General features: G+C 39.4%; 1 protein-coding gene across 8 annotated transcripts in view; it reads left to right on the top strand.

Annotated features, from left to right (window-relative positions):
- CDK13 (cyclin dependent kinase 13) overlaps positions 1-19,442 on the top strand; it is a 47,229-nt gene extending 27,787 nt beyond the window's left edge. For 2 of the 8 annotated variants that reach the window (XM_065752702.1, XM_065752701.1), the window contains exons 6-14: positions 2,295-2,484; positions 4,743-4,799; positions 7,764-7,865; positions 7,978-8,055; positions 9,780-9,896; positions 10,872-11,003; positions 13,241-13,446; positions 16,318-16,875; positions 17,976-19,442. In XM_065752702.1, coding sequence (XP_065608774.1) covers positions 2,295-2,484; positions 4,743-4,799; positions 7,764-7,865; positions 7,978-8,055; positions 9,780-9,896; positions 10,872-11,003; positions 13,241-13,446; positions 16,318-16,875; positions 17,976-18,832 — 2,297 coding nt within the window. In that variant the 3' untranslated portion in view covers positions 18,833-19,442. The remainder of the gene's footprint in view (positions 1-2,294; positions 2,485-4,742; positions 4,800-7,763; positions 7,866-7,977; positions 8,056-9,779; positions 9,897-10,871; positions 11,004-13,240; positions 13,447-16,317; positions 16,876-17,975) is intronic. The other 6 variants (XM_065752706.1, XM_065752705.1, XM_065752703.1 and 3 more) reach the window with 5 other exon arrangements.
- The last annotated feature ends 3,626 nt before the right edge of the window (positions 19,443-23,068 follow it).

Raw genomic sequence — 23,068 nt, 5'->3', positions numbered from 1 at the left:
CGAGTTGCAGAACCTCAAACTTATTGCATAACAGCATCTAGGAAGGTGAGGTAGGTAGGGGGAGTGTTTTCCTGTGACACTAAGCAGGGACCTGCTTCCTTTCTTCCCCATCTCTGAGGCCCTCTGCCTTGGCGGTAACATGGCAGGAAGTCTGCATCTATATGGGGTTTGCACCACTGCATTTCATTCTGGGTAGCCACATTCTTTTTGGCAAGAGCTTTCTGCTGAGTGGAGACCACGGCTGGGTATGTCCTCTGGGAGGCAGCTGATAGGTCAGCTGGTCTCCCAGCTGGGGAGGGATTCTCTGCCCTCCCTGCCTGACCTGCTGTGCCACACTCGTAACTGCCTGCTCTGTGCTGTGCTCCACTGGGGCTGCCTTTGTGCTTGTGGGGTGTGATGCCATGCTCATGGCCCTGCCCCCGTTCTGTGGGAGGTGATGGTGACTGGAGCTTCAGGATGACATTGGTCAGTATGTGGATAGTAACATGCAAGTATAATGGATCAATGCTTTTGCCCTTGTGCTGCTATGGAAGGAGTGCCTTTAGCATTTGTACTTCATACCATTCTACTGTGTATGTTTCTCAATGGGAGTTGCAGGGAATAAAGATAATTGGATGCCATCTTCCAGGTGCTGCTCTGCTGTGAGTTTGTTTTTATTGTGAATTGTCTCTATTGTAAGCTTCTTCCAGGAGGGTACCAATTGTGATTGCTGGTTGTAAATAACATTGAAAAACTCATGCAGCTAGTAAGCAGAGCAGGAAATTGCATAAGGCATAGAGCCTGTTTTGCATATAAAAAGAAGCTGGATTCAGCTGTTTAACTGAACAGGTCTGAAATGCCATTGACTATTCCCAGTCTTTCCCCTTGTCACACGCACAGGGTGTAGCCTGCTGTCATGGCAGAGTTGACTTCCGTTTGTATTCCAGAACAAGAAGATGCTGAGGTTGTTGGTATTCAGTTTTGTTGAACTGACATCTTCTGAAGGGGGCATCTAGATTATTCTGGCGCTGCTGCATTAGTATCACATGGTTTGTTTTGAGAGATTTTCACATCCCTCGTGCTTTGTCCTTCAGCAGTTGTCAGTCAGGCAAACCTAACATCAGGTTGCTAGCTGTCCAGTTTTCAAAGGCCAAGATTAGGAACTTTACTGTGTAGAACTGGTGAGCTGCACTGGTGAATAGTTTAGGTAAATATTAACTCAGCAGACTTCTGTTCTTGTATAGGTCTTAATGCTTTGCTTTCCTTCATTTTCTTGAAGTGGTGGGACTGTGTTACATCTGATTAATTTATTTACCTGCTTCCCCTCCTCTGTGCACCCAGTGTTTTATAAGCGGTATTTTAATTCATGTGTCAAAAAGTGAGCTAAAAATGTTTTAAAAACCATGAACCTCAGTCTCTTGGGCAGTGGCTTAGCCACTTTTCACTGATCTTTGTCTCAAGTTTCACACTTAATGTGTAATTTTTACCTATTCATTTAAATACTAATACTAGATGTAATTTAAACTTGTTTGCGCTTTTCCCTTAAATTTTTAGCCACTGTGCAAGAAGGCATATCAATTTGCCAAAATCTGGCTGTGAATGTATGTTTTAGCAAGCTGAGTTCCCCTTGCTGCTACAAGGCTTTCACTAGCTTCTGAATTGAAGCTTCTCATTTGGAAGCTACAACCTGTTGTGAGTTCTTGTTGGGCAGAAGCTTCTTGCACTTTGAAGTGGGGTTTTGAAATCTCTTGGGGAGACTTTTGAAAATGGAAGGGAGACAGATCTCGCTGAATGTAGTTTCTGCATTGCAGCCAGTGCTCTAAAGGGTCTGTGCTGTCTCTGCCCTAGAGTTAAGAAGGGGGAAAATTAAGTGCTAAACACTGCATTGTGCTGGAGATCGGCTATTGCTGCCTCAGGCATATGTAATATGTTTCCTTTTTAAGAGTACTTGTGTATAGGGTCCTGGGCAGCCTGATCTAATGGCTGGCGACCCTGCCTATGGCATGTTTTTGATGAAGAGCCACAGGGAGGGTAAATGTTTGTGTAGGATGAAGACCTGCCTTGTGGAATTATTTGTTATTGCCAATGTTTAATGGTTAGAATAATTATTTCCATGGAAAAGCAGTGTTGTGGAAACATTTCATTAGATTATGTTATTGCTGTTATAGGAAATGAGGGGCAACTATAAATATTGCAACAACATGCAAATAGTTGTGTGGAAAACAATTCCCACTTTGAAAAGTAGGGAGCAACAGTGTTTTTGGACTGCTGATAAATCAGTCTCTCGCTTTCTGTTTCCTGTATCTCCTTTCTAGGTGCATTTTATCTGGTATTTGAATATATGGACCATGACTTGATGGGACTGCTGGAATCTGGTTTGGTTCATTTTAATGAAAATCATATAAAATCATTTATGAGACAGCTGATGGAGGGTTTGGCCTACTGCCATAAGAAGAACTTTTTGCACAGAGATATAAAATGTTCAAATATTCTACTAAATAATAGGTATGAAAAATGTTTTTAGTATGTAAATGCTGTCGATCATATTTAAATCTTCTTTATAATGTTTACAGTTCACCTGCTTTCTTCCATGAGCCAAAGTTTGTTATAGATTGCCTAGCTTCTTTAGAAATTGATTGTAAAATAATAATCTGCTAATTTTTCTGCTTGACACTGGTTCTGGTAGTTTTCTGTTAAACTTGTATGTCGAAATAGCAGGGTTAAAACTTGAATCTGTTAAGTGACAGTATGAGGAAAAGTTATCTGAGTTCAATACATTAAAGCAGGTTTAGGAAATGTGTTTGTGTATTCTTTGTACCATCATTTCAAAATGAAGTTTGGATTGGCTGCTTCTTTGTGACAGAATTCAGAAATCTTCATCCTCGTTAATCAGGGTAATGCTTTAAAACAGTATTCGATTAGATATTTTCAAGCATATTTTGGCTGCAATTACAGCCACGATCAAAGGGGAAGGGAAGAAGAATTAGTAATCACAAGCAGTTAAAAAGAAAACAAAAACATACTAGTAAACAGCTTTTGTTGAACGTGCAACAGCAGCAGAAGTTAAATCACAATTGTAGTTCATTATTAGGAAAGATTCTGAGAGTGAGACAGCACTTTGTTACTGTGTAAAACTTCTATCTCTGTCTTGAGTTCTTATGCCTGTATCTCAAAGGAGGCAAAGCAGAGTACACAGAGAAGGACAGCTGAAGTTGGTTAGAGAGTAGGAGGAAAAAAAACTGAGACTGTATTTTGAAGCAGGTGTATGACTGTGGTGTGAAAAATGATGAAGCTACAGCAGGTAGTGGGCTTCTGGGATGTGCTGATTCAGGAGGCTTTCAGGGTATAGTGTCATAGATTCAGAAAAGGAAAAGACAAGTTCATAGGCATCATTAAGGTCTGCTGAAAGAATTAGACAGGGATCCCTAATTCAGTGATCCTGGGTGGTGGTTGAGTACAAGGAAAGTGAGCTCAAAGCTGGGAAGGTTCACACATTTTCCTTAGAAATCTGCTTGTGCCATTGTTGGAGATAAAATACTGGGAAAAATGGATCAAAAATCTCGTTTAGTAGGGACCTAGTTAGTTTTGTCCCAGGTTTGTCCAAATTGAATTTTCCCTTTTTTGTCCCAGTAAATAAATAAATTCGTATGAGATGGTGGCATCCAGAGCTGAAAACAAAACTTGCAAGATTCTAATGTAGACCCTTAAACAGATGTACGTGTGCCTCCACTTTGCTCACCTTGCCCATACTCAAAAATCGTTAGATGTTCAACAAATACAGTTTCTGAAGAATAAAAGTACACATTTTAGGGAAACATTTATTTACTTCTGGAGGATCTCCATGAAGTGTTACAGTAATTTTGAGCATATGTATGAGGGGAAAATTGTAATACAGACTGTAATCTGTATATTTTATTATCACTAAATCGTCATTCTCTCACATAGCTGTGAGCTTTGTAGTAATTTGATAAAAAACATCCAAAGCTTATGTTTATTTGAAAGTTGCATGAATTAAAGCTTATAATTACGGGGAAACCAAACCAAACCAGAGAACCCATGTAATATTGCCAGATGTGTTACGTGAATTAAAAAGTTTGCAAATTGCTTTTTTTTTAAATCACCTCAGCCTTATAGGTGGTAGAGACTTCTCTTTGAGTAGTGAAAGTATTCATGACAAAAGCAAATGAAGAAGGCCAGACAGAGCTCTTTATCATCCACATTTTCTCTCATGTGTGGGAAAACTCAAGGACTTAGGGTTTGTGTCATTCAGCAAGTTGTCTGCTGGCAAAAACAGAAGCCCTTATCTGTTTGGTTATCCCGATTTGAAGGTCATATTTAAGCTTCAGAATAGCAGGGCAGTGCTTAGACTGCTTCCTAGAAGGAAGTAGGATCACTTCTGTGTTGTTGTTGTTTTTTTCTGTCTGTATAGATCCTTATGGTAGCAGTACTTTAACTATCAACCATAAAAAAATCAAGAAGTTTCCTCCATCAGTCTTTCTTCTGCAGCTGTTGCTTTGAACGTTTTAACAGCGTACACCCCAAATACCCAGAGTAGCATCCACTGATGTAAATGCTATTTGGTCACTCTATGTAATTTTGCTTAACGTTCTTTGATACTGAGTAGGTTAGCATATTTATTAATTGAAGAGATACATGGTTTGTAAGGCATTTCCTGAAGCTCAGCTGCAGCTGTCTGAAAGTCTGTAACTTCACCTAGTTTTACCAGGGTTAACTCCTAAATAATTCTTTCCTTTTTCCACCAGAGGGCAGATAAAGCTTGCAGATTTTGGGCTTGCTCGGCTGTACAATTCAGAAGAAAGGTAAGATACGATTGTACTGTGAAAAAGCATTGAGAAATATGTCTTCTTTCGTAACTCTTGAGCATTACAAGGGCTGAAAAAACTGTTTAGTTGCCTAGAGATGTCACTGTACTATAATGTAAGTGCTTAGGAAATGGAAAGAGGTGCATGCTATTTTATGCAGCGTACAAACACAAAGCTCCCTTTATACAAGTGTATTGCAGATAAATGACTGTAGAGAGGAGCTGTATATTGCTTGGAGATAAAGAAAAACAGTTTTAAGTAGGTCGCATCGATATGTAGGCTGACATTATTTAATGTTAGCTTATGGACTTGTAAACTTACATTATTTCTAATGGCATACCTAGGAAAGGTTTATTTAGGAACAGTGATGTTTTTATGCAGACGTAAATCCATATCCAGTTACTGTTTTGCTTTTTTAAGTATTACTTTTATGTAAGATTTAACCTTAAATGTGAAGAGGTTTATTGTATTCTTTAGGCAGTCAGTCCTGTTACATCTGTTGGAAACAGATACACAAGTTTAAATAAAAGTTATTCTGAAACTTCTTGTGACTTGCGCTTCTGTTGTTCATGGCTTTGTCATAACTGTACTCCAGGACACAGGTGCACAGCTTTTACAATTGAGAGCTTTAATATACATGTTATAATGTTATGTATTTGTTATTTGGACTGAGATTTTCAAAATTAAGGTTGAGTGTTAATTTGCATTGGTATTTACGTCGCATGGCTGAATATAGAGAATGTTAGGTACTTAAGCTTACTTCTGCATGCCTGATTTGGGAAATGATATCTGTGTTATCAGCTTTATGAGTTTATTTTCTCACAGGTTCTTGAATGCAACAGTGTTTTTTCACTGTATTCTGAGCTGTTACTTCAAGAACATATGCCCCAATAACAATTAGGGAAACTGGAGTACAGAAGTGGGGTAAAATAATCTTAAGCAGCTGGTAGGCAGTTAGCAATAGAACTAGAGGGAATGACCTCAAGTTATGCTAAGGGAAGTTCAGGTTGGATGTTAGGAAATTTTTTTTCCTCTGAAATAGTGATTAGAAGCTGGAAAGGGCTGCCCGGGGAGGTGGTTGAGTCACCATCCCTGGAGGTGTTCAGGAGATGTTGAGATGTTGTCTAAAGGAAGCGATTATTGATGGTAGACAGACCTTTGGACTGGATGTTCTTGGAGGTCTTTTCCAGTCCTGTTGATTCTGTGATTCTAACTCACTTTCATTTTGGATGTACTTTTAATTAGAGATTATGCCATCCTACCTAGCTATTTTAATCTCACCAAGCTGACCTCTTCTTGTTGGTTTACTGTGATTATTTTTAATATCTTTTTTAATTTAAATGTTTATTGTAGAACTAAATGTTAAGCATTGAAAGAGTGAAAGTTCAGCATCCTTGTAATGCAAATAAGGTTTTACTAAATGTGAAAACAACATTATTACCTTGTTACAGATAAATTAAACAAGACTTAAGATATGCTTACGCTAGTTAATAAAATTGCTAATTGAGCCTGGGATGTTTATTAGTATCTCATTAGTATATTTTTGGCAGTTCTTTAGTTGTTCATTTTCCTTCTGAATAGCTTCTGACCTACAGTAACATAAGTACTTGATGTACACCAACAAGCATGTAAGTGATGATTAAGTTCATGTATTTTACATTTGTTTTACTGTTGTTAGAATGACTCACTTTTCAGAAGGTTATGGAGCTCAGTAGGAGCGTAATGGAGAGGAAATAAAATTGTAACTGAATTCCTATCATTTATTGTAGTTCTTTCTTTAAATGTTATTTTGGAGGCTTTAATATGTTTAGAGCAGAGATATGACAGGTTGTGTGAGAAGACAGCTGTTCCAACCAAAAGGACAGTGTACTAATATATATATATATATAAAAATGCAAGCGGCTTATCTATAGAAGTCCATACCATGTAAACGTTTTGAAGATGGGTGTTTGCTTCAGAGATAAATATAATAAATTCCTAAAAGTATGATGTGTTATTTTAATAAAACAAAAATGGGGGACTTTATGTAAAAGGTTGGGACAATTTTGCAGAAATGATACCTGTAGTACTAAGCATGTTGCAAGAGCTCATAAAAACACTGTGCTTAATACTACTCTGCTTTCTATTTGGAGTTGCCTAGTATCGGTAAACTTGATTTCTTAAAACTAGAAAGATTTGTTTTTATCACTTGTAAGAACCATCCCACTGCCCCTTCCCCTTCAAAAACAGAGCAAAAACTAAGAAGAAAACAGTCCAACCCTGACATCTGCTGTCACTCCTATTCTGAACTGTTGATGCTGTATCTTGGCCAGTCCACAGAAAATTCGTGTCTAAGGTAGCAGAATAGTTGCATTTAGTATGTGGATGGGAAGGATTATTCACAATGATCATAACTTCTGGTCAGAGCTGTGAAGAATTAAAAATGTTGAAATGAAAGAATATATTAGAAGTGGTCTGGGCTTAGAATTTGAAGTTGTTGAAGGATGTAATAGTTTGAGAGAGGGGCTTCATCATCTTCCTTTTCTCCAGACAGGAGAGGGACCATTCTTCCACTTTTCAAAATGTTTGTAGAGATCCTGTGTTTAATATTCTAATAATCAACCACTGTCAAGAAATCACTTTTGTACCAAAACTTAGATCTTTTTTCTTGGAATGGCTATCAGTGTAATCAGTAAACAGTATTGCTGGTTAAATATTTGAGATACAGGATGTGCATAGCACCAAGATAGCTAGGTGTCATTACTTATATTTCTCTGAGGTCTTGTTTCAGACTGTTCTTCAATAGCCTTGGTCTGATGGCTGTGTTGCTTTTGTGCAGTTGCAGCTTTGTAGAACTGCAAAAAGGGAAGACAACACTGTCCTTAAATAACACCACAGAATTAAAGCCCTCAAAATAGCACTTTTTTTTCAGAAATGATATTGTAGTAAAATGATAGTCCTCTTTTTTGCTCCCCCCAACAGCCGACCATATACCAACAAAGTTATTACATTATGGTATCGGCCTCCTGAACTTCTGCTTGGAGAAGAAAGATACACGCCAGCTATCGATGTCTGGAGCTGTGGGTAAGAGTCTGGTATAGAAGTGTAGCAAGCATAACGACAAGCCAGCAGTAAATTATTCTGTCAATCTGTACTGGAAGTCATGATCATGAATTTGTGTAAAACTGTTTTACAGCTGCATCCTGGGTGAACTTTTTACAAAAAAGCCAATATTTCAAGCAAATCAAGAACTTGCTCAACTGGAACTTATAAGGTAACTAGCAGGTGCTATGACGTGGTAGGTGCCTCATAAGCCACTAATCTTTATCATGTTAAAAATGAAGGTAACACACTAATAATGTTTACAAGTACTGGATTATCACCCTGAGTGAGATATTGGTGGTTTTCAGGGCAATGGGGATTAAATGGAGGAGTAGGTACCTTGTATGCTACTTGCCTTAAGATCTTGCATAGAGTTTTCCCATGTGTGCACCTAGGCTTTAGTATTTTCATATATTTATCTTCCCTTACAAACTGCCAGGCATTTTATGGAGGTGAATATTTTGTTTCCTTTGTTATCTCAGTAAATTTTAGGATGGTATGCATATAACTCCATGGAACCAGTGCATCTTATTTTCCCCTTTATTTAGCAAGCAGAAATTGCTCTCGATTTTGATATCATAGTTGACCTCATAAGTGAGAAGTTGCTCTTTTCTTAAAAACAAGGGGGAAGAGGGTGAGTCATGTAGGACTTACAGAACCAGAAGAATAAATACTCGAAAATCAAAGTATAAAAAAATGTTATATATTGAAGTGTTTTTCGATATAGGTTAAATGGCAGTATGCTTCTGTATAGCATTTTACTAGCTGATGTGACAAAGTTTTTAAAAATAAAGTTTTTAGGAGGTGCAAAACATACCAGTGATCCTTCTTGGTAGAACTGTAACTTCTTGATTTGGGAATCTTTCCTTTTGTCCACTAGGTGGCAGAGAGCGTGCACTCATCAGAAATTTTACCTCATATTTCTAGTACGGCAAATCCAGATTTTGAGATTTCTTTCTGCTGGAAGAATGCTGGCAGCTAGCTGCTTGTAGCTAGTTTTTCCTCTTCACTGTATTCAGTACTATGCATTTGGAGGCTGTATAATGTATCAGTTTTATTTTATAATTTTATACACAGTCTCTGTAACCATCAAGTATGTGGAAATGGGTGAACTAGCGAAATATTTCCTTAGTGAGTTGTTCTTTTATGTCTGCCTTCATCAAAGGTCTTAGACATTGCATGGTAAATTGCTATTCCCATGCTGAGAAGCATGGTGTTAGGCTGTGCTACCATCCTTGATGGGACAAAACAGGCATGGGCAGAGTGAGAGGAGTGAGGCTAAGGACAGTTCTATTTATAAAGATAGATTAGGCCCGACGCAGAAGACTAATAACTGAAGTGAAAAGGTAAAATTAAAAATACACAAGATCGAGCTACTAAAAGCTTGTATCTACCCTTAGGACTTAACTGGTTGTTTTTTGTCTTTTTTCTCCAACTGCATCTTCTGTGTCAGCTAAATTCTCGTTAGTCTTAAAGTTGATACTTCTTCAGGCATTTGGTATGTCTGTCTAAACTGAAATTAGGAGCTAACAGCCCAGAACCCTAGATCTGGGATATCCAGTTCTCCAGATGAAATACGTGGAATGGTGTCCAGACATAGTTGGTTGACTTTCAGAATGTAATCCTTTGTGCAGAAGATGCTTTAGAGTGTTTGGGACACAGAAATAGTGGATTTTTTGGAGTTTAGTCTGTGAAGGGTGGTTACCTTTCCTATATAATTAACCGTCCCTTAGTGGTGTTAGGCCTTATAGTAAAGAGAAATCGTAGCTAAATGAACCTGAGTGTTAAGACTAGAAAATTAGTTTTGTATCTCCTGTCCTTCTAAGAATAAAATTGTAGCTGTGCACACTTACACTTTTGAATCTCATCCCTTTCTTTTCCCTTCTTTTTCTACAGTCGAATTTGTGGGAGTCCTTGTCCAGCAGTGTGGCCTGATGTTATAAAATTAGCTTATTTCAACACGATGAAACCAAAGAAGCAGTATCGTCGAAAACTGAGAGAAGAATTTGCATTGTAAGGAACAGGATTTGGTTTACTTAGTTGTAAGAGTGTTAAGTGTTGCTGGAATCTTTATGAACTTGACTGTTTTCTGGAGACTGGCTGAACGTGCATTAAGTGTAAAGAAAAATGGCTTTAGGTTCTTAGAGGGTGCCTGCAGAGCTTGTATTAACCCTTATTTAATAAAGCGTCAAGAGGGGAGAAAGGAGGCCCTAATGTTTCAACCACCTGTCAGGTTTCACCTAAAAAGACATTTGTTTTCCATGATTGGTACACCTGCTGGCTTTCCCTGTCCAGAAAACAGCTTGGAGTACTTAATTGTTTTTTATTAGGACAACTGGTTACAGCTAAATATGGAGTCTGGTTAATGTTGCAGTCTTTTGGGTCATAAATTCATTCATCACAAGGGTTACCTGAACCATGTATTCTGTGTACCATTGGATCATTTTTCTGCAAATATCACACATGAAAGTTACAGAGAACAGCTGTAGATTCAATTTAAAGGGATTGTTTCCTTCCTTCATCTACTTTAGGGTTTAGGATAAATGTGTCATCCTGTTTGTACTAACAAGACTTTCCTAAAGCAGTAGAGTTATTTTGTATGGACCAATCAAAACTGCACCTCTCTGTGCACTAAATTCCACAGTGTTGAGTAATGCTACAGTCTTGGCTTCAAGTGTGTTGGTTGTTGTTGGTTTTTTTTAATTTTTGTAAGGACAGTAAGTCAGCCACATAAAGAAACACAGTTGCCCACAGTCATCCTGCCTCTGCCAAAACAAAAAAAAAAAAACCAACCCCAAACCCCACACTTGAGTTTTTATGTTTATAGAGGTCTGTAAAGATGAACTTTGCTATCTGCCTCTTAAAATCAAGCCAAGACTTACTTTTAAATGTTCAGTTATTCTAGAGGGGTATTCTTATTAAAACTTTGCACTGAAGTATGTGATTCAAAATACAGTTGATGCTTTTTTCCATTGTGTTCTTTTGCAGCATCCCACCAGCTGCATTAGATTTGTTTGATTACATGCTTGCTCTGGATCCCAGCAAGCGGTGCACAGCTGAACAAGCTCTTCAGTGTGAGTTTCTACGAGATGTGGAGCCATCTAAAATGCCTCCCCCAGAGTAAGTTATTTTCATTAGTAATATTCGTTATACCTCCAAAGTAGGGATGTGTATTGACTTAATTAATTTCATTGTGTTTCAGTTAAAGTAGCTTGTGGCAGAAGAAAGTTTTCATTATGTACAGTTGGTGATTCTGCACTGAAATGCAGTTTAGTGGCTCTTCTGTAATGATATCAGTGGCTTTGAGAAACTGAAATGAATTTGAATTGATACCCCTGGAATTAGTGATTATTAGTGTCATTTTACAAAAAGAAATGTCTCTGTTTAATGGTGTCCCACGTTTTCCAAGGGTATTGGGGGTCCCTCATGAACTCAAATTGTGTCCTTTGATGGTTGTTTCATGTGAAGAGGTATGAAATTCCTTCTGACCAGTCTTAGGATGACCCATGAAAGGTATCATTCAAAAGACAGTAATAGGAAAAAAATAGCTTACCCCATTCTGAAGGCAAGGGCTTGCTGTAAACTCCCAGAAGGAAGTGATATCTGAAGAGAGATGTTTCCCTCTCAGCTGCCAGCCCTTAAATGAGGCTGGGGAGGGGTGGACCCAGGGTTTTGCTTCCACCTGTGCTCCCAGGGCTAGTGCTTCTACAACAGGTGCTCAATCACTGGTGCAGGCTGTGATGTAACAGTTCCCATACAATGGTAGAATGACATTGGGCACAAAATTCTGTAAGGGTATCTTAGAGTTAAAGTAAAATACCATACGTGATTTACTGTGCCAAGTGAGATTCCTGGTTTTCCAGAAGTAAAATACTTTGTGTGAGTTTTTCTGTTTTTTTTTTTTTCCTCTCCTCTGGATGTAAATGTATTGCAGTGTTCAGTAGTTTTTGTTTTTTTTCTGTGACTTGATTGTCACTTTAGTCAGTACAAATAGTATTGGAATGAGCCCTGAGGAAAACAATGAAAAACACTTGTACAGAGTCTGTAAGTTTAACTCTTCCCTTGAGATAGCTGCCTAATAACAGAACATTTAATAGTTTAAATAAATTGTACCTTCAAGGCAGCTTGTGCTGACTTCTTTTTGATTAGTTACCAACTGGAAAAAAATACTTGTTTTATCTAGGAATTTCATTAAAAATCTTTCAAGACTTACCTGTTACATACAGAAGGTAGTAATGATCTTGATACATAAGACTGGGTCTTATTTTCTGTCATCTGAATATGTGTTGCTAAAGCATTTTGAAGTAAATGAATAGGAAGAAAATGTTTTCTTTTCAGGACCTTGGTAGTACATCTATTCTAGAAGCTGATAGAGGAAAGATAAAAATAAAAAAAAATCCCAAACTGTTCCTTGGTGTCCTTTTAAAAATTGACACCAACATTTGACATAGTCAAATGAAAATCTTGATTCTTCTCAAGAAAAAATAAGGTTCTGCACTGGGAAGAAATAGCTGCTCGTTGCTGATGGGCAAGTACTGCAGGATAATTCTCATAGTTTCTTGATTGGTCCAAGCTGTTGTTGACTAAATACCTGACAGGTCTTTTGACCTGCTGCACTGTGAAGGGAGAGAATGTAGAAAGCAACTGTCAGAACTTCCTTTCCAGTGATTCTTATTGTCTGTCACCTCATATTTTTCATGTTCCTGGGTGAGATAACTGCTCAGACAGTTAGTAATATGTAAAGGGAAAACAGAAGTTTTAATGCCATGTCTTAGTATTTCTGTAATCTATGGGATGAGATTCTGTGTTCCTCAGGAGATTTGAATTGGGGTATCTGTAGGGAGGAATAATCATGGTAAGACTGAGTTAATGTCAGTTGAGTTCTGTTGAAGGTATTTTTCCTCTGCTTTTATCTATCTTAAAGGACTTGTTCTGCCTAGCAACCTAAATTTGTCAGCATGGAGTACTGTTTATTCCTGCAACATTTTTTTAAGTTTCTTTCATGATTGTCTGGGCTACTAATACTGGATAGCTGTGTCTGTTACTGTGAACAAATATAGCTGCACAGATGTGGTACTTGTATGAGCAAGAAAGTGACGTTGATTGTTCTGTTCCCGTTCTTTGCCAGAGGGACCTGCATTTGTGAAATAGACAATTGAAAAAGAGATTTTACTTGGGAAAGCATACGTGGCTTTGGATGTTTTCTGATGTATTTCTGATGTATTTCTAAATTCCAACAGGTTCATCTTTACAAATTCTATGTTATGCTTAATTTGAATATTTATTTTACCACTGTGGTTAAAATTTTTTTTTAAAGATCTGGGATAAAACTGATGATCTCAAATCATTCTTTGCAGCCTTCCTTTGTGGCAGGATTGCCATGAGCTGTGGAGTAAAAAACGCAGAAGACAGAAGCAAATGGGCGTGACTGATGACACAACAGCAACTAAAGTCCCTAGGAAGGATCTGTCTCTAGGCATGGATGAGAGCAGAACCAACACCCCACAAGGCATGCAAACTTCTTCCCAACTCAAAACTCAGGGCAACTCTAGTGTAGCACTTGGTCAGTAATATTTTCGGTTCTTAAAATTACTTTCTACTTGGATTGCACCTCTAGAAATCTTAGATATTATTTTCAGAGTACTGATGTCTCCTGGATTTTTGAAGGAGGGAACGGTATTGTAAGTTAAATCTCTGTTACAAAAGATTTGCCTTTGTTTTTGGGGACTAGGCATTTCTTTTTTTTTTTTTTTTTTTTTTATCTACCCAGAGCGACTATCTTGCTCTGTATTTTGAAATTTTATACCTTGTTCACCTCTGAATCTTCTGTAACCCCACTAGTCAGTTGCCGCTATGAGTTCATCATAGCCTTCATAGAGTCAAGGAGCTCTGTTGGTACTGATAAACTGATCAGAAGGCAAACTTGAGAGCAACCATCACTTCAAATAGAACAGATTACCTCAGCATGTCAGTTTTGTCTTCATCTTTCTAAGCTGTTTGGGCTAAGCCAACTTTAAAAAAGACACAAAAAGCAAACAAACAAAAATCCCAACAGACACCCAAATAACTTATAAAAATAACTACCTCTGCAACTTATGCAGCCATTAGTTCAGAAACCTGACTGAAGTGTCTTGCTTGGACGCTAATTTAGTGAAGAATAATATAAATAGTAAAGTAATGGTCTCCTTATATGGAAACCAGTTGAGATGATCAGCAGTAGGTAACCTGGTAAGTTTAATTTAGACCTTTTTTAATTATGTAAAGTGACCTTAATTCCTTTGATACTTACAACGGCATTCATCTGAAGAAAAACAGTAAATGAATTCACTGAGCATGATAGTTCTTGAATAGCAACTGTTGTGAATCAACTCTTCATTTAACAGTGGAGCAGAACTCCAAATACATTACTCAAAGATAAACATATATTTATATATATATTGTTATTCTCATCATATTTTTACTGCAGTTTATTGCTTCTTGCTCCTATTCATCCTCATTCTTACTATGAGCTGACAAGCTGCCTGTGAGCTTCTTCCACTCGCTCTATTTAAGCTAATGTGTAGGTGGAATTTTCAAATGTTTTTCTGTAGCCCTTGTTGCAACTTTTTTCCCACAAATGAAAGCTGAGGCTCGAAGTCCAGAGAATAGTTGTTTTCCTTGTGCCTCTATAGCAGTTAGCATGTTTACGGCCTACTGTTTATCAGTCCTTAGAAATCTTTCAGAGCTGAAATAATGTTTGTACGTAATCACGTAGAAAAAAGATATCTCTTGGTTTAAAAAGGCATTTTAATTTTCATTGGAGCTTAGACAGTTCAGCATAGAGGATCTTTCTGTATTGAGGGAAGCTCTTCCTGAAATACTAATAAACCTTAGGTAAAATCATCCATAAGGCATGCTAAAGGATGAAGTGTACAAATGGAAAACGCATGCTTTAAAAAAAAAACTGCTGCTTGTGTTTGCGTGTGCCAAAAAGAGGTTAAAAACAGATAAATTGCTGATGTTCTGCTTCTCATGAATGAGAGCCCTAGTTACTGCATCTTATAACTTAATATAGGAACTGTGTACAGCTCATTCATTTTGCTCTGGTAGAAGCTGATAGGTTTCCCAGAATATAGTTTGTTCTTGGAATGAACTTGAAACTAGCCAAAGAGTACATAACAGGAAGGTTAGTTACCCTTTGGGGGCACTTTCTGCTGAATTTGTACGCTGACAAGCTGAGAGAAGTTTGGATGTAATTTCTGTTATCTTGAGCATACTATCCTCAGATGTCACAAAATACTGCTAAGTGTGACAGCTGGATGAGATCGGCAGTACAAGGCATTAAAAATAATGTTTTTTTTAATCTATTGCTAAATAAAAGATGGTTTTATTTTTATACTTAAGTATATAAAATCTTAAGTCCTTGGAACCTGCCAGAGTAGGATCCAAAAGTGCTTGCATCCTGGTATGCATCCACAAGTAGGGTAATTGGCTGTGAGTTCTGCAGCATGTTCCAGCTGTGCTCCTCTTAGTCTTGCAGGGCAACTACTTAACTTTTTTGTGAGACTGTTTTTCTCAGGCATGGCTGAGAATCTACCAGGAATGAATATATAAATGTATCGTTAGGAAGGCAGAATATGTTCACATTGACTTGGGTTCCAGAAATTCAGAGAAAAACACATCCATTTTAATTTTCACTTTCTTTCTTCTCTAAATCATCTAGCTGTGGGGTATGCTGCTTCACTTCTCCTTTCAAAATAAACTAACACACTGTCTGAAGTTCAGAAGATACTTCTTTATTCTGACTTCCTTACTTTTCTTCCCCTTCATCATCTTAACCTCCTCTTACTTGTGTCAGATAAACACCATATTGTTTGAAAAAAATAAGCACAGCTCACAGACATGAATTTTCCTGCTACTCAGTGATTGACTTGTTCAAGCTCAGCCTTTGTTTTCTTGCACTGATACTGCTGGCTTCTGAGTCACCTACAGCCTGGTCACTTGAGCAGGTGTTAGAATCCAGATGCTGAATTAGAACGGGCCAGAATGTGACTGGAAATGCGTTTTGCAGATGGCCACTTTTTAACAGAGGGATGTGATATGTCAAAGATAGGAAATTTTGTGGGGATTGGAAATCTTACAGCTGCCTAAAGCAGGTGGCCTTAAGCCCCAGCTTAGTTGTATTGTGGAAAATTGAGCTCTAGCCTGATGCATCTCATCTGTCCAAGTGCATGCGTGTGCCCCTTGGAAGTTGCTTTCTTTATATTGGATCTTACTATTCCGTTTCCTATAGATACTCCCCCAAAGGCAGTTAATCTATAAAAGCATTCAATTTCTATGTTGTCCAAAGCCACGCTTTGCCAGTTGTGACAGCCGTGCAAGATTAGTCTTAATTTTGAGTTTCTGAATTATGAAAATTCTATATAATTCTTAAAAACACCTTTTTTGTCTTTAGCAAAAACAAGCACTGGACAGCAGTTAAACCAGAATGAAGTGGCAATCCTGCTAAACCTGCTACAGTCTAAAACAAGTGTTAGTTTGGCACAGTTTGCCCAAGTGTTGAATATTAAGGTAAACCCAGAGACTCAGCAGCAACTAAATAAAATAAATCTTCCTGCTGGAATTTTGTCAGCAGGTGAAAAACAGTCAGAACAGCAGCAGCCGCCGCCGCCTCCACCACCTCCGCCGGAACAGGAGTCCCTAAAACAGCCGACCGTCACGCAGCCTCCTGTACCACCTGCTCAGCTGAGTCAGCCCAAAGTGGAGACTGACGCTGCCCAGGCAGCTGTACAGAGTGCATTTGCTGTTCTGTTGTCTCAGTTAATAAAGGCTCAGCAAACAAAACAAAAAGATTTGGTGTTGGAGGAGAAGGAAAACGGATCAGGAAATGAAATGTCATTACAACTCAGGCAGCCTCCAGAGCCCACCACTCCTGCTTCTCTCAGCCGGGACGACATGGAATCTCCAGCACCCGGTTACCCACATCTGATCAAGTCATTATATACGCCTGCAGGTACTGAAGGTTTTTATTGCTAAGCAACAGGTATCTTGAGCTGTGAAGACGGCTAGTATGGGGGGAAAGAGTTAACCTCTTAACATTACCAGTCTGTGTGAGTACAGGAGAGACTGATTTTGTTGCTTCCTTTGTGTGCATTGTTGCTGTTCGAGTACTAGCTGCTGGGTTTGTGTTGTCTGTTGTTTGGTTGGTTTGGGGATTTTGGTGAGAATGTAAATGCCTTGGCTGGACTTTGTGTCTTACTGTTATAGGTACCAGATTACTGTCAGATTAAAAAACGATCTTTCTAACAGGCATCCAGCACCTGTACTTTCCCTGATGGAAGGGTTGCATTGATTTTTATTTTAATGTCAGTTTGGATTTTTCTTAGTGGTGCTGGTCTTGGAGAGGACTGGCTCATCTGTTGAATTCCTAGCTCAAATTTGTCAGTTTTGACAGTGTGTTTACGCAAAGCCTATTCAGAGGTGAATGTTGTGGGTTGGTTGGTTTTTAATGCTGAGGTAGAGCAGTTTTGTAGCAGCACATTCTGTAGCTGGTTGCCCATAACTGTCAGTAACATGCACGACCAAATGCTTCCATTGGGTTATAGCAATGACTTCCTTAGTCTTCTTGGTGTTCAGAGCTCTGCTTTTGGTCTTCTTGAACTTCTGTTTCAGCTGGGTTTTTTTATTAATATGTGCTGTGTGCAGCTGTTGAAAGAAATAATCTGAAGTGGCTTGGGAGTGGGTTTTCTGTGGAGAGGTGTTTAGGTTGTTTTTATTTTGCTTTTAATGTTGAATCTTTTGTACCTGAAGACCTTTCCTGATATGAACCACTTGCAAATATTTCTGTTCACTCGTGGAACCTTCTAGTGTTTCTGTTGCTTCAAGAATTTTTGAAAGGAATGTGCACTGCTTTAACTTTGATTGCGTGGTAATCTTACTACGAGCAGAATTGCGCTGTTGCCTACTCCAAAATAACTACTAGTAAAACATAACTGATAAGTTAACAAGTACTGAAGTAATGAACCTCTCTAATGTTCTAGGAAAGGGTCCTTTCCTTTCTGATGTTGTTGTTGCATATTTTTATTCCAAAGCTTTTATTTCTCATCTGTGTAGGTCAAGAGGACTTGGCTAGGCAGTCCGAGATGAGGCTCCTGAACCGAACGCCGGAGCAGGAGCGCCCTCGGATCCTGCCTCCAGATCAACGTCCCCCTGAGCCCCCAGAGCCCCCGCCTCTCACTGATGAAGACCTAGATTATCGGACAGAGAACCAGCATTTGCCTATAACTAACTCTTCAGGAACAGATCCTCACGCAGGAGTGAAAGCGGCGCTTCTGCAGCTGCTCGCTCAGCATCAAGCTCAGGCAACAACAGAGGAGCCCATGCAAACGAGTGTGGATTACCAGGCTAGAGACTCCTACGTAGCAGGCCCAGACTACAAGGACAACTTTGGATCGTCTGCCTTCTCCTCCGCCCACTATGGCGGTAGTGATGGCATAGGAAGTGGGTCATCGGGAGCACTAGAACGAAGGAGCTTCCTTGGAAACTCTGATCTTCAGCCTTTGGATAACTACAGTACTGCTTCATCTCACTCGGCTGGCGCCCCTCCTCCGTCTGCCTTTTCAGAGTCCTTTCCTAGTTCAGTAACTGGTTACGGAGACATTTACCTCAACACTGGCCCCATGCTGTTTAGCGGAGATAAGGACCATAGGTTTGAATACAGCCACGGCCCGATCTCAGTCCTGGGGAACAGCAGGGACGCTTCTGTGGGGCCGGAGAGTACTCATTCCTTGCCCACTAAGATGCACAACTATAGCTATGGAAGTAACTTACAGGAAAACCCTGGTGGCATCAGCCACATGCATGGACAGACCTGGACGTCTTCTGCCCAAGGACCTGGCTACTCCCAAGGATACAGGGGGCACATTAGTACATCTGCAGTGAGAGGGCGAGGCAGAGGATTACCATTTTGAGTATCTGTTTTTCCTCAGGCACATTGTTTTTACCTGGAAAAACTTTGCTTTTTTTTTTCTAGCTGCAGTTTAAAGCAGCGATTCAACAGACTTGAATAATATTAATTCAACAGCTTTATTTTTATGTGGAAAAGGGTCTTGCATACAGTAGGAAAAATGAAAAAATGCTTAAAACTCATGCTGTCTGAAAAATAGATGAATTGATTGTACGTGTTCACAAACTAGTTCTGATTTTTTTTTTGTATTTCGGCAGTTTTAAGTGGATGCTAAATTTAGGGACATCAGCTTTTTATGGCACTCTTTCAGATCTTCTGAACTATGCACATTTGTGCTTTTTTGTAAGTTTGGACCAACTTTTATGTAAAAAAAAAAAAAGATTTTACAACAATCAAAGCAGGGCACTGATTTATTTGGTATTTTTCTTTTTACAGAACTACCTTTAGTCAAAGGTCACTGTCAGTCATTGCACTGCTTTCAGTGTTATTGTGGAAGGCGTACTTTGTGCTCATTTCAGATAATAAAACACAACCTTTCTCTTGATGCAAAATTTTATAAATATTTGGTCAATGTTAATTTTTTCTTTCCAAAAAAAAAAAAAGGAAAAAAAGAATGGATGTTGTGGTAAAATGCTCTCTCCATCTCCTGGGCTTGTTTATATATAAACTGTTTTACTTGAATGGTAAGTGCCTTAACACGTAAGCTTAAGGTCTGCAAAAGTTGGAAGTACTCTATAAATCAATGCTAAATACTGAAACCTAGATAGCTAACAAGAAAATTCAGATAATAATAATAATAGGAAACTCAAATAGGTCATAACTTTGTGTTGTTATACCTCATGTGGACCAGTTATTTAGAGACCTAATCTTATCTTGATTGATCAAGTCATAAATTTCCAAATTGAACTTGGTAAGAAGCTACAGAGGTGAGAAGAGTGAGGAGCGTAGTTTTTCCTCGGCTCCTCTTTGGAGCTGTAGCAATTGAATTACTTCCTCTGCCAAATAAAATACGCTTTTCGTGTCCTTTCCACGTGCTGAAACAGTTTTTCCTCTTAAATGTCATCAGCGGTAATTACTGTACATGAAAAGCTGACACCATCTCCTTTTTAGCGCAACTACCGCATTATGGGAAGTAAACAAAGGACAGATGACCAGTATTGAAAGCAAACATTTTACACTCGTCCTAATTCTGTAAACTCTTGATTGTGCCAACTAATTGCCCTCGTATCTGCTACTCCACCGAGTATTCTAGCCTCATATTCGAGTCTCTCTCAACAACCGATAAAATAACTAGTTCAAACTCTTCATTAACCAACAGCCACTCCTCAGTAACCATAACACCATGTTTTGTTTTTTTTTTTCCTGTGATGACAAGCGGTCCCTCTCCTGCAGAGAGGAGGTATGGTTATATTTTGCATGTACGTAAAAGAATGTTTTTAAAGCCCATATTGGAAACAATTTTCCAACTGATTATCCAGTTGATGAATCGGTACCTTATGTAACTGAGTGTTTAATTATTACTTTTTAAAAAGTAAAATTTCTACTTACACTGTTTCAAATGTAGTCTTGTCAGTGACTTTTTGGACTTTCAGAATAGAAGCCAAAGTTGTTGGTGTTTTGTTTTAATTTAAAATCCTGGTTCTTGTTTATGGCCAAGTGCCACGTTGCAGGGCATGGAGAAAGTCACTGTGCTGACTACGTAGAGTGCGGATCTGGCAGATGAGACATCCCTGTAAGCCCGGCATCTGCCTTCGCTAGGCACAGAAGGGAATCCTGCCCTCTGAGAACAGAAGCCACTCCGACAGTCAGGAACAAACGCTTGTGGCCATGTGCTTTAGGTGAACCACAGCCTGACAGTGGCAGCACACTAGGTAGGTTTCCTTGAGTCAGGACAGCCTGGTAACATTTTTCTGCTAGTTGAATGTTAAAGTTGGAAATCATTGTTGTCATTTAGGTACGGACAGTGGCAGCTGAGGCTTTTCTGTTTACTAATTGATAGAAAAAAAATTCTGTAGCGGGTTGGACAGGTGGGGTTTTTTTTTCAGAGTCAAGCAAGACTTTTAAAGCTCTGAGGCCGTTGTTTTCACCAACAACATGCAGCCCTGTGTTACTCTGCTGCTCTTCCAATGTAAATTGGAGAGGAAAAAAAAAAGCAAGCAGGTAAGTTCAAATGGAAGGTAGATCTCAAGGAGGACTGAACAGTTTGATTTTCACTACAAAAGTGTAAGGCAGTGATCATGTCTCCTGCATCCTTCCTGGAGGTAAACATGGCGTTATGTTAGTTCATTTACCGTGGAGCTGGTAGTCTCTTAAGTGAAGGACAGGCAGCGCTGCCTGTCCTTGCTCTGCTGCTGCATTGTTCTGCTGAGATGGATTTTAGTCTTCAGATGTAAAGGCAAAGCCAACAAGAGTAACCATGGCTGTGATGGATATAAAGGAGATGGAGTAGACAGTTGACTTCCAGATGGATCTAAACTGAGACTTGTATGCTGTTACAGATGCGTATTTCCCCCAAACTCAGTTTAAGGACCGAAGACTGTTTGCCTGCAGCACTAGTATAGTGCAGAGGGGGGCAGTCAGCATGGGATGATGGCTGAGGAAAAGGAGGCTGCTGCCTCCCCTGCAGCCCGGGGAGCTGCCCGGCTACCCCCAGACTAGGAGCTGGCCAGGCCTCGAGGGCTGCCCACCTTTGCTTGTGCCGGCCTGTGTGTGATTTATCAATGTTTCTGTACCATCTGGCAAAGTGTTCAGAATTTGACCCTTTTGAACAAGCTTCACTTAGCATTGTGAGTCAGTGCTAGTGCAACATTTGGCTTTGCGTGGCTGTCACGTCTCTGCTGCAGTAGCAGGCACTCTGAAAGCCATGTCATTTTCTGTGGAGCCATCCATGGCTTTTGTTAACTTCCCCACCTTCCTTTGGGTTTACATTTTCTGTGCTGCAATTCCAAAGTGTGCTACAGAGACCTGGACACCACATCAAAAAGTAAGTGTTGTGTGTTTGTGTTTCTAAAACATAGCAAAGTACTGTAACCGTGGACTGTGGAGTAGCAAGTGTTCATTACTTCTACTGAGCGGCCGTTAGCCAAACCAAGAGGAGAAATGTGAGCACGACTGGACTGCTGTGAATATGACTTTATGACGCTTAGAGTATTAGAACACTTAAAATCAGCCAAAGGAACTGACTTGGATCGCGGATTGCTAGTTGTGACCTGAAACAGAAGGAACGATGTTTGGGAAGGGGTGTAAAAATACATCTTTAAGTGTTAATATATTCCTCTGGGGAGGCGGGTGGAAATCAAAATGGCAGATTTTGTATTTTCTTATGTTTCCATAAAACACAGCCCATGTTGAGTTGCCTTCTTGCCACAACAGTGTGTGGAAGCAGAGGCGCCGAGTGCCGTAGCACCGAGCTGTCCAGGGTTTGGAGCGGTGCCCTTCCGCTGCTCCCTGCTGCGGGCGGGCTCTGCTGCCATGCAGTTGCAGTGGGATCTGTTTGGTCACTGACTGAACGTGGGGATACCTCTTGTCTGTGGGCAGATTGGATCTCAGATCATGAATTCTGTTTCCAAGAGAGGAAATGTCATGTATTTCTTGCGTTCTCTCAGTGAAACACGCAAGCATTTTACAGGCAGCATTTCTCCTGTCTGTTGTTACAGGATTTGTATAGGAGGACATTTGGCTGTTTCCCTTCTTGATGGTTGTGGGATGTTTCTTCATACGTTGGTGTGTTAAGAAGATAAAGAATCACAGAAAAGTGATATGAATTCTGTATTTAAAAAAAATGAAATGACCTTGGGTTAAAGTCGAACTAACTTTTGCTTATCAGGGTGAAAAATACTTTATTGCAGGAGTTACTTCAAGACAACATAATTTAAAATAATCAAACTGTTATGCTTCAGCTTGCTTACCCTTTGTTATTTTAAGCCATTTGTATATAAATGTATCGTGTGGCTTGTAAATAAAATATGTGAAAACTTGAAGTCTGTTTTTCCTCTTTGGCTATCACAGGGAATGTTAAGAGGGCTTTGGATTGATTGCATTTTCCAAGATCTGAGGGATTATGGTTTTTCAGTGTGTTGAAATGTTGCTGGTTATGCAGATATTTACTTCTGTGCTGCTTTTTGAAGGAGAACTGCAATTGCTCACTGCTGGAGCGGGCTCCCGGGCAGCATGTGGTTTGGCAGTGGTGCTGCAGGCGTGGCTGCGTGCTGGGTTGTGGGTGTGAGTTGGAGCGCAAGTA

The sequence above is a fragment of the Cyrtonyx montezumae genome, unplaced genomic scaffold (genome assembly GCF_038088225.1).
Source record: "Cyrtonyx montezumae isolate F1298 unplaced genomic scaffold, pur_monq_1.0 scaffold_8, whole genome shotgun sequence".
Taxonomy (NCBI): Eukaryota; Metazoa; Chordata; class Aves; order Galliformes; family Odontophoridae; genus Cyrtonyx; species Cyrtonyx montezumae.
This window is presented reverse-complemented; position numbering and strand designations above follow the sequence as displayed.